Genomic DNA, 12,357 nt, shown 5'->3' with positions numbered 1-12,357 from the left:
GGGAGGGGGGAGAGAGGGTGGGAGGAGAAGAGAGGGAGGGGGAAGAAAGGAAAGAAGGGATGAAAGAAGGAAGAGAAAGATGAAGGGAGAAAGGAGGGAAGGAAAGGGAAGGAAGGGAAGGAGGGAAGGAGGAAGGAAGGAAAGGAAGGAGGAAAGAAGGGGGGAAGGAAGGAAGGAAGGAAGGAACGAATGAAGGAAGGAAGGAGGAAGGAAGGGAGGCGGTAAAGGAGGGAGGGAGGAAGGAAGAAAGGAGAGGGAGGGGGAAGAAAGGAAAGAAGGGATGAAAGAAGGAAAGGGAAGGAAGGGAAGGAGGGAAGGAGGAAGGAAGGAAAGGAAGGAGGAAAGAAGGGAGGAAGGAAGGAAGGAACGAACGAAGGAAGGAAGGAGGAAGGAAGGAAGGCGGTAAAGGAGGGAGGGAGGAAGGAAGAAAGGAAGGGCAGAAGGAAGGAAAGAAGGAAGGAAGGGCAGAAGGAAGGGGGAAGGGAGAGAGGAAAGAAGGAAGGGAAAGGAGGGAGAGAGGAAGAAAAAAAGAAAGCGGAAGGAAGGAAGGAAGGGAGGAAGGAAGGAAGGAAGGAAGGAAGGAAGGAGAAATAAGAAAGGGAGGGAGGGAAGGAAGCACTAACCAAAGGCTTTAAGTAGGTTATACAACACACCCACACCTCTTTTTTTTCACTCTCAAAACTATAATATGAGGGATAACCATCAGTACTTTTACATTTTTGTTAGTTGTAATAAATTGCTGTGGGAAAAGCAGATGCTTCAGCCTGACATTTATCTATTTCAGCTTTATGTTTGGATAGATGTACTATTCATCCTATCTTTCATTATGAGTCATGACCTCTTCATAGATAATCAACTTCTATTCATCTAAGGCATTCTTATCTCACTATAATTTTATAATATCTACTGTGCTATGACTCCTGATTAGTTCATAAATAAACTCTGTTTTTTTCCATGCATTATTAGAATTAATGAGTGGACATAGGTAAACCCATTAGTGTTTATTTCCTGATATACAATAGGACTTAATCAATGATAGACACCTTTCCTTCCTGTTTCTCACATCAGAGTATTTCTATTCTTAATAAATTTACCCATCAGAGGATCTATTTTTTTCAGACTTAGTATGAAAACAGTTTTGCTTCTCCTGAGGAATTTTACTTGTGTTTATAGATACTGTATACCTCTTAAGAATCCTATTTGTATTCCCTGCTACACATAGGCTACTAAGATGCTTAGAAGAGGACTTAGGATGCACTGCGTGGAACGTTACAGCATGATTTTCTGTCTACTAATTCTTTTCCTAATTTACACAGTTTTTTCTTTTTTTACCTGTAGCACTATTTCCCTTTATTTTAATTTTATCTGATATTAAGATTTTTTAAAATTACCTAAATCCTCCTTTGAATTAAGTTGGAAATAAATAAGTAAATCGCAAAGATATATATTTTACAATCATTTTCAATACTATGGGAAAGAAAATATATTGAAGTGATAGTGCATACTTTTGAATAAGAAACGAAAAACACATTCATCTGTAAGAATGCTCAGAGAAGTTCCAAATCCTATTTGTACATAGGATCTGGAACTATATATATGTATATAAACATAAAAATGTATGTTTATATATGTCTATAAAGAGTGAAACAATTAAACTTCTCCTATTAAAATGATGCTTCCTTTCCTTTTTTGGTGGGGGGTGGGGGGGCAGTGATTTCTAAGAAAATCATATTGCCTAGCACTTGATAGATGCCTATGAGAGAAATGGAAAATGACAGCATTTTTAAATTTAACTTTCAGTAGAAAAATAATGGAAATAAAAATTAAACTGGACAGTTCACCATACAAAAAGAATGTTAAATGAGGGTAAGTAAAGAACAGTGAAATAATCTTGAAAATAACTAAAACTTTAAAACACTAATGATAAATAAGTGTTGTCTGAATTAAACTGAAAAGTTTTAATGGGCCATATATAATTTATTTGTGTCCCAATGAGGCCATATTTTTCTCCAAAACCCATATCTAAAATTTGTTTTTCATAATGAAGATAAAGTAGCACACATACCAAATACCCATTTGAAAGATGCTATCATTTAATCCAAAAAGATACTGAAGGACCACGTCCATTTTGGGGAGCTTGCATTTTTTTTTACATAACATGGGTTGCAACAAAAAGTTGGCCATGGAATAGCAGTTTATTCCATGCAGCCAATAGCAGTTTATTCCATAAGCAGCCAATATATTTGCTAAAATGTTTGTTCTTTTGGTCTTAATCACATTGCCATCTTTTGGGACTATTTCAATAATAGTAATTGCAACAATTGATAATATCCAACCGGAAACAAAAAAACAACAACCTCATGACTGAGTTGCACAGTGATGCCTTTTAGAAACTTTATGGAGTATATGTTACATGTTTTGATGTTTTTCTTTTTTTTTCCTCATGTTTTTATTTTCCTTTTTACTTTAAGTTCTGGGATGCATGCACAGAATATTCAGGTTTGTTACATAGGTATACCTGTACCATGGTGGTTTGCTGCACTTATAAACCCATCAAAAGAAGACATTTATGCAGCCACAAACATATGAAAAAAGCTCATCATCACTGATCATTAGAGAAATGCGAGTCAAAACCACAATAAGATAACATCTGACACCAGTCAGAATGGCAATTATTAAAAAGTCAGGAAACAACAGATGCTGGCAAGGCTGTGGAGAAATAGGAACCCTTTTACACTGTTGGTGGGAATGTAAATTAGTTTAACCATTGTAGAAGGCAGTGTGGCGATTCTTCAAGGATCCAGAACCAGAAATACAATTTGACCCAGCAACCCCATAACTGGGTATATACCCAAAGGAATATAAATCATTCTACTATAAAGGCACAGGCACATGTATGTTTATTGCAGCACTATTTATGCAAAGAGATGGAACCAACCCAAATGCCCATCAATGATAGACTGGGTAAAGAAAATGTGGTACATATACACCATGGAATACTATGCAGCTGTAAAAAAGAATGATATTATGTCCTTTGCAGGGATATGGATGAAGCTGAAAGCTTCAGCATCCTCAGCAAATTAACATAGGAATGGAAAACCAAACACCACATGTTCTCACTCATAAGTGGGAGTTGAACAGTGAGAACACATGGACAGCGAGGAGAACAACACACACAGGAGCCTTTTGGGGGTTGAGGGGAGAGGAAAGAGAGAGCATTAGGACAAATAGCTAATGTATGAGGGGCTTAAAACCTAGATGATGGGCTGGGCGCCGTGGCTCACTCCTGTAATCCCAGCACTTTGAGAGGTCGAGGTGGGCAGATCACCTGAGGTCAGGCATTCAAGACCAGCTTAGCCAACATGGCAAAGCCCCATCTCTACTAAAATACAAAAATCAGCTGGGCGCGGTGGCATGTGCTGTAATTCCAGCTGCTCAGGAGGCTGAGACAGTAGAATGGCTTGAACCTCGGAGGTGGAGGTCGCAGTGAGCGGAGATTGTGCCAATGCACTCCAGCCTGGACAACAGGGCAAGACGCTATTTCAAAACAAACAAACAAAACCTGGATGACAGGTTCATAGGTGCAGCAAACCACCATGGCACATGTATACCTATGTAACAAAGCTTGCTTTCTTAATACATGATCATTTTGCTAAAGCCATTTTTGTGTACCTTAATGATTTCTTCTACTTGTTTACAAATGGTTTTAATTTAAAGAAATTATGTATGCCATCCAAAAGATACAGCCATATTTGCCTTTTCCCTTTCTCTATCTGATGTCATTCTTTTTCCACCAGATTCTTCTCTGTAGAAGTTTAGCTTTGAGACTAGAGCACAAGAGAAACAGTGAGGTTCTATCTCTCATTTGTCCCTTCCTCTACACTGCCTAGGCCCAGAACCTAAATTAGATCAAATTTCAAAAGATATCTCTTATGAAAGCTGATGTATACACACACACACACACACACATTTACCAAAGAAAAAACATACAGCTTTAGCAGGTTGGGAAGTGGCATTTATTAATATCTTCATTTTAAAAAGTGAGTACAAATTATGTCAGTGAAAGCCCTGATTGCTGGTCCTCACCCCCAGAATTTCTGAGTCCGTAGGTTTGTGGTAGGGCCTGAGAATCTGCATTTCTAATGGACTCCAAGGTGGTGATGCTGCTGCTGCTTGTTGGGGACCACATTTTAGAACCACTGTACTGACCCACCTTCTCACATACCCTCTGCCTGCTCTGCTTGTCCTGCCTATGTGCAACTGTTTCAGGAGCTCTGCCCAGTGCAAAATTCTCTCCAAGAAAAGAAATTAATTTTCAGGATTCTCTATGTCATAAGGAGATCTTCAGATACACCCTTGAATGGTAGAAAATGCCTCTTGGCCAACCCAGACTCCTCATTCTAGAAGTTTTCAAAGGTAATATTATAGAAATAAGTATTCGGCTGACAAAAGAGTTTGAGAAAACATCTCTCTTAAACTCACTAAAAAAAATGTCCTATAGAATACACTCCAGGAAACTTTAGTATAAAACTAATAATATAACTGTGTAAATGTTTCAATTCACCATTTTAAACTTTTATTTGACATAAAATTCTTTTTTCAAATGAAATCTTGCCCAGAACACCAACCTATAAAGCAGATTCTTGGCAGAATAGACATCATTTGTAGAAAACCTGAAGCACCTGGAGAATCCTACGTTTCCAAGGAGCACAGTTTGAAACCCCATTTAATGCATAATAAACACAGACCCTTGTGAAGGATGCTATGGCTGGAAGGTGTCGTTGAAGCCTAATTTATAACCCTTCTCCTAGAAGGGTTATAAACCTAGACCAGAGTACTTCTTTCTTCACTCCTTTAAAAAATGAACATAGGAAAACTATGTGGAAATACAAGGGCAGGTTCATTTTCAGAGATCTCATCACTGAATGTATTTCCATACTCAGTATTTTTAAACTGACTGATAGCACTGCTATGACTATCTTATCAGCAATGCAGAGCTTGTGTTTCCAGCCTCCAAGTGTTATGCTACAGGTCACTGTTTTTTTTTTAGAACTCTTACCTGAATGTGCTTTGACCTACTTCTTTATTTGTAATTCTTTCTTTCTTTTGAGGTTAGAAACACCATGTTTTAATTGCTGTAACCCCCAAAAGAAATAAAATATTGAGAAATATATTACATTTCCCTGTTACTGATTGTTGTCTTAACTGCCTCTGTGTTTCCCAACAGGAACACTCACGGCAAAATACTCTTCATTTGGAGGTGGTGGTACCCAGCAGATGCTGAATACCATGTTTTCATGTGGCATTTTTGTTTACTAATTTACAAAATTTGTTTTACCCCCTGCAGCTGTAAATGAAAAAGCTATAAAACTAAATGAAACTCTAGGAACTCGAGATGAGGCCTTTGAGAGAAATTTGGAAGGGCTTCAGAAAGAGATTGACCAGATGATTAAAGAACTGAGGAGGAGAAATCTAGAGACACAAAAGGAAATTGCTGAAGACGAGTTGGTGTGAGTAGATGAGTTATTATTTTTTCATTTGACACATTGAGATTTCCAGATAATTTACAGTTTTCTAAATTTTTATCATATGTATAAATAAAAGATGCTTTGTTTTCCAACCTGGAGATGTTTGCTATGTTATCTATTATCTGTCTATCTATCTATCTATCTATCTATCTATCATTATTTATTCATTTACTTATTTAATTATACTTTACCATTGTTCTAAAATGAAACAAAAGCATGTTTTTGCCTACATATAATCAAGTAAATGATCTTTTCTGGTGTTGCCCCTTCTGTAATTAGGCTAATGAGCTTGCTTTGTTAATCACCTGCATTAGGGACTTTTGGACTATCAGTTGATTTTTGTTTTAATAAAAATACCTTTGGATATACAAAGTAATGGCTTTACCATTCATGTATTGGCCAACCTGTACATTTTATCATCTTAAGAAATGCTGAAAAGAAAAGTCATCAAATAATAAACACCTAATACTTTCAAATAAGAATTGGGAATGTGAAGGTTGGGAAAAGTGATAGGGATTTTACTGATGCTAAAGAACTTTTGTGATAACACTCAATAAAATAGATACATCTCTACATTCATAGTCAGCTAACTTCAAAGTGGTAGTATTATTAATAGTTAAATAATTTATACTAAACCAGCAATATCAGCACACCAGAGAACTTGTTAAAAATACAAGTTGTCAGACCCCATCCCAGACCTCCTGAATCAGAAACTTTGGGGATGGTACCCAGCTAACCACGTATTAACAAGCCCTTCAGGGGCTTATGAGGCACGTTAGTTTGAGAATTACTGTCTTTCAAGTATTTAAAGTTTCTGAATGACTTGGAAATTATCACTTTAGAAAAACTAGGTAAGTTAAACCCAGAAAAACTTCCAGATCAGTCAGTTGGAAGAAAAAGAAACATAGATTAAAATCATGCTATTCTACTAGCATGACAATGACCTAGAATTCTGTTCACAGTTTCTAAGCAAACATACCAATATTCAGCATTACATTCAAAGTAATAGAGAACAGGTCTCAGTATGATGAAACAGGTGGACTGTTTGATTTTGGTATGTGAACTGAATCATAAAACTCATAAAACTCATTTCATCAATCAGATTCCCAGGATGACATGAGACCCTGATTCAAATTCTGATTCAAAATGTCATTTTACTTACAAATTTAAAAGGATTTTTAAAAACTATGTTTTGCTTTTATTTTAATTAATTATAAATGGTCTCAAGTACCAGTTTTCAACTTGATTTAGCACAAGTGAATCTATTTTACATGTTTTCTTATTTTCTCATTCTTTTCATGTTAGTATCTCTTTGTAATGTGGTTTAATACCAATAAACCCTAAGGCAGTGACATGAGCTCATTGTCTATCATTGGGCTGGGGGTGGTTGCAGAGCTGCAGAAGGCCTTCTGAAAAAAGTGAAAAAGCTGTTTGGAGAGTCCCGGGGAAAAAATGAAGAAATGGAGAAGGATCTCCGAGAAAAACTGGCAGACTACAAAAACAAAGTTGATGATGCTTGGGACCTGTTGAGAGAAGCCACGAATAAAATCAGAGAAGCTAATCGCTTATTTGCAGTAAACCAGAAAAACATGACTGCATTGGAGGTGAGTCTTAGGAGCACTTTTGTCTTAATCTCAGAAGGTTGGGGACTGTGGGGGCATTGTTGAACATGGCTGGACTATTCTACTTGATGCACATTTACAAAGATCAAAAGTGACAACTCTGAAAGGGAACTTCTAAGAAACAGAACAAGAAATGACTTTTTTTGTTCTGTTTTTAATGACCAGTTACCATTGCTCAAAATATCAAATAAAATTTTGATAAATTAAACTGTTGAAGATATTTAAGAACACTGTGATACAGTGGAAGAAGTTCTTTACAGGGAGTCAGGCGACCTTGGTCTCAGTGACAACTGTGCCACTTAACTAGACATACAAATTGGGCAAGTCAATGAACATCTGTAAGCATTGGTTCCCCAAATCTACAATGAGTGCATTATACTACAGCAGGTGGGGTATCTTCAAATATTCATATCATATTATTTTGCAGCTTTCCCAAACTAATTCACAGACCTTGTTCAAAGATCTTGCTGCCAAAGATCATAGAAGTTCCCTACACTTGCAAATTCAATCTAAGCACATGACAAATAGCTCAATGAATTGAGACGAGCTTGGAAAATATTTGGTTCCCCTTTTTCTGTGCACTGTGTTCTATGTAAATGATCTTTTAAAAGGGACTAATAGGAACAGATCAGGTCTGGGTTATTGTCTCCTCCTTTTCCACACAGATAACAGTTATTTCTCAACTCAAGAAATTATGGGCAGCCTCTATCTTTTTAAGAGTGCTGATGGAACTAGAACTAAAACAGATTCCTCCATTATTATTTTCTTCTTCTTTTCATTTTCTTTCTTAATCATAACATAGTAAATAATCATTTTTCCTAAGAGTAAATTCAGCACATAAAACAGCAGAAACCTGCATTTGATATTAATATTTAAACAACAACAACTTTCTCCCCAGCGACAAATTTGCCTTTACTGTTTCCAAAGTATCCGACTCCAGCAGGTCAGAAAATAGCAGCAGACCTATACGTCTTCTAACACATAATTTCACCTACAACAGTAACTCAACACCCCCAGGCATATAGTATGTATGTAGAAATGTTTGTCGAATGACAGTAACAATTGAATAAAATGAACCAGGATTTTTTTAATCTATTTATTTCTATTTTCCTTTGGATTAAGTAGTAAGAGAATGAATTACATTTTTTTAAATATATTTTATTTCTGGGTCCCTCTTCTGGGACTCAGCCTTGTCATTCTGGTAGAAGACTGGAGAGGCTTACTTTTTTTCTTAACTGAGGCACCTAATCCTAACTAATTTGGAGTCTACTGACACGCCAGGAGTATTCCAGAAAAAGCTCCCTCCTGTGAGGCAGGATGCTGGGCCACTGTCCTATCACAGGCTCCAGCATGATTCACCCTGCTCAGTGACACACCAGCCATGTGACTTACCCGAAGGTGCACCTCTCTATTTTATGGCAACAGTTTGAGAAATGAAAATTACCTGTGTGGAAAGCACAGTAAGTATTTGAGAAATATTTCAAGAAGAGTTATATGGCACAGTCAATAGTACCTTTAGCTATTCGTTTCTTTTAGTGATGTTTAAAACCAGAAGTCATCATTCTTGGGCACCCCTACAAATGCCTGGAGCTTATGTATAGTCAGTATTGAAATTCTAAGTGGTCCTTTTTGGATTTTCATTTTATGTGCCACGCTTAACTAAAGGCTTGTTAAAAAGTTACTGGATAAAATAGATAAACTAATTGAATTAATAGGAATAAGGCCTAGATTATTTATGGTTGCTTAAATTACCATGGTTGCTGCCAAAATGGCTGAAAATCACGTGGAGTGTTTGTTAAGCCAGCAGGTTTCACAGGCTCCTACCCAGAGAGTCTGTGTAGGCTGGTCTGGGATGTGGCCCCATGTCTGTATTCTAACACTCTCCCTGGGCTAATCTGATGCCTACACAGGTTGAAGAAAACTGGTGCATTACATCTCTTTGATAGAATAATAAGCTGCATTTTAAATAAATAACTCTCTTATGGCTGTGCCCACAATGAAGGTGATATAATGAAGACCCAACTCAAACACTTTTTATGTATTTTAAGGTGGTATGTAATTTTCTTTTTAAAAATTTTATCAAGCCTCTAATTCATTCAGGAAGCATGCTAGACACCAAAATTGATTGTGTCAATGATGAGGCCCCTCAGAGCAGCAGCCTCGGTGTAACCTAGAAACTTCTCAAAAAGATGAATTCTCGGTCCCCATCCCCAAATGATCATCTCAGAAACTCTGAGAATGGGGCCCAGAAATCTGTGTTTTAAAAATCCCTCCAGTGACTCAGATGCAGCCTCAAGGTTGAGAACCACTGGTATAAACAATAAAACACCATCTCTGATTACTTCAAGTTACTTGTATTTAGTGGCAGGTACACATAAGCAAACCACTCCATACAGTACCATAATTGTCACAGGGGTAAGCAAAGGAGGGAGTCTAAGTCACCCCTGAGTTTAGGAAGATCTTTGTAGAGGCCCTGACACTTGTGCTAGATCCTGAAGGTTAAGTACTGGGCCACAGAAGAAGAAAGAGAAGAACATTCTGGAAGCTGGGAAAAACATATACAAAGGCATGGAGGAAAGAAAAGGACATTTTGGGGGAAAGTTCAGTGGTTTGACAGGCTTGGAAAGAAGACTGCATGTGAACGACTGAAGGGATAGAAAGACAGAGAAGATAGGCAGAGTGCAGACTTTCAGTTCTAAGAGAATCGCATTGTGAGACTAATCTAAGTAATTGGTTTTTATCCTGACAGCTATAGGAAGTGATTGAAATATTGCAGTTATGGGTTAAAATAAAATATTGCAGAATTTGAGTGGTTCACTTAAACTGAAGAAATGCTTTTGTATTGGAAAATCGTGTGATATTAGGCTAGAAAAGTAGGCTGAGATAATATTTATCTAAATGTCTGTCAAGTACCTACCATATCAAGATACTGTCAGTAACCAGGGTATTTGAGGTTGAATAGAAATGATTCCTGGCCTCAAAGAACTTACAATCTTCTGAAAAATTCAGACATGTTAACCTTTCACTCTACGTAATACTATGATAATATTGACTGGGAGATTCAGCAAAAGTTTCACAAATATGACAGCATCATAGCAGAAGTGGAGAGGAATTGGAAGGAAGACAGAGCAGCAGGAACCCCAGCCAGAGCTTTGGAAGTGTAAGGTGATCTTAGGATGTAAGATGTTTTCAGTATAGCAGAAAAACTTTCAAAAGCTACGTAAAAGTCTGTAGCAGAGAAGGCTCTGGAATTTGGAGCCAGATCATAAAAGGCTACTAGATGGTGATGGAGTTGGAAAGGCATTTCCAGCAATGAAGAGAGGGCTAAGGGAACTGGGGACCTCATGGGCAGGAGAGAAGATGAATAATTCAGTGAAGCAAAAGAATATGTATTGAACAGTCTATCCCCAAATCTACCATTATAACCTTGCCAAAGAAGGCAGTGTGGATCAAGTAAAGAGTAAGTTGCTACATAAAGATTACACAGGCCAGCCTGGGCAACATGGTGACACCCTATCTCTATAGAAAAATGCAAAAATTAGTCAGGCATGGTGGTGCATGCCTGTGGTCCCAGCTACTTGGAGGCTGAGGTGGGAGGATTGCTTGAGCCCAGTAGTTTGAGCCTGCAGTGAGCTGTGATCATGCCACTGAACTCCAGCCTGGATGACAGTGAGACCCTGTCTCAAAAAAAAAAAAAAAAAAAGAAAGAAAGAAAAGAAAACAAGAATAGACAGTAAGAAAGCTTTTGCAGGTTCCTGAAGAATCTACCACACCAACACACCACAAAAAAAAGAAAGAAAGAAAGAAAAAGAAAGTGTTCAATTTGCAAAGCTCTGGAATAAATTAAGATATAATTGATTACAAGTTAAAAGTAGAAATATAATCAACCTTCATATCCAAACAGAATCATTGAGCAATTATACTTATGCTATACTTTTTGCAGAATAATTCTCCCTATATATAGGCCTTCTTTCTGTTTCTTAAATACTCTAAGTTTCCTATATTAGGTATTTTATATGCTACATCATTTTCTATCTGTCCCTCTCTTTGTTTTTATTGTGCTCATCTAATCTTTCTTTAAGAATATATTATACATTAATTTACTCATTCATTTTATCTCTCCTCCAGACAAGCCATGAGGAACATGTGTTCTTCCTCACTTCATCCCCAAATCCTAGAACAGTATCTAGCAAAGGCAAAACAGATTTCTTTTCAGTAAATAAAGTGCATAAAACAAACCCAAATACTCTATACTTTTATCAATATTTGTGAGCTCCAAATTTCCATCTTTCCTTGGTTCAAAGCTGGAACCCATCAGTATCTAATCTGAAAATAAGACACCTCCAAAATTTCTTTAACCTCATCCCAGCAATTTGGGAGGCCAAGACGGGTGGATCACGAGGTCAGGAGATTGAGACCATCCTGGCTAACATGGGCTAACATGGTGAGATCCCATCTCTACTGAAAATACAAAAAAAAAAAAAAAAATTAGCCGGGTGTGGTGGCAGGTGCCTGTAGTGAGGCAGGAGAATGGCGTGAACACGGGAAGTGGGAGGCGGAACTTGCAGTGAGCCGAGATCACGCCACTGCATTCCAGCCTGGGCGACAGAGCGAGACCTCGTCTCAAAAAAAAAAAAAAAAAAAAATGTATTTAACCTCTTGATCATCATTTCTGATTGAGTATGATAAGAAGCACATTTTGATCTTTGCATGACAATTAACTCCCTAAAGTGACTCAATTAGAGCTTTTACAAAAGATTCTAAGTCACTACTTTATTGAAATCAAAATATATATAGCTCTTCAATTAACACGTGTGGAAATATTCTCCGTTTCCAGTGGCACAGCATTTTAAATTACCTCGATCCATTAATTCGAGCAAGCCACGTTGTAAAATATTCTTGTGTTTCTGTACATGCTATACTTTAACTCAGTTCATACAAAAGCTAAGGGCTAAAATTGGCAGTTGTGTAAAAGAATGTCAGACCCTTGGAAGATAAGATATGACTTGTAATCAGGGACATTGTAATCAGGGACATTGGGACTGTTCCTACATTTGTTGTCTGTGAAGAGTGAATGACATATCACTACTTCCCCTGAATTAATGATGGGAGTAGCTGAATGAGCCAAGTGTCACCAGCACAAGTCCCAGGAATTGACTCTATGTTCTTTTTTCTTTCTTTCTTTCTTTCTTTTTTTTTTTTTTTTT

At 37.4% G+C, this 12,357-nt stretch overlaps 1 protein-coding gene across 1 annotated transcript in view; it reads left to right on the top strand.

The window, feature by feature from the left end:
* LAMA2 (laminin, alpha 2) overlaps positions 1-12,357 on the top strand; it is a 613,484-nt gene that overhangs the window by 483,775 nt on the left and 117,352 nt on the right. The window contains exons 38-39 of the mRNA XM_011951660.1: positions 5,348-5,510; positions 6,922-7,132. Of these exons, the coding sequence (XP_011807050.1) occupies positions 5,348-5,510; positions 6,922-7,132 (374 nt within the window). The remainder of the gene's footprint in view (positions 1-5,347; positions 5,511-6,921; positions 7,133-12,357) is intronic.

Source organism: Colobus angolensis, unplaced genomic scaffold (genome assembly GCF_000951035.1).
Source record: "Colobus angolensis palliatus isolate OR3802 unplaced genomic scaffold, Cang.pa_1.0 Scaffold322, whole genome shotgun sequence".
NCBI lineage: Eukaryota > Metazoa > Chordata > Mammalia > Primates > Cercopithecidae > Colobus > Colobus angolensis.
This window is presented reverse-complemented; position numbering and strand designations above follow the sequence as displayed.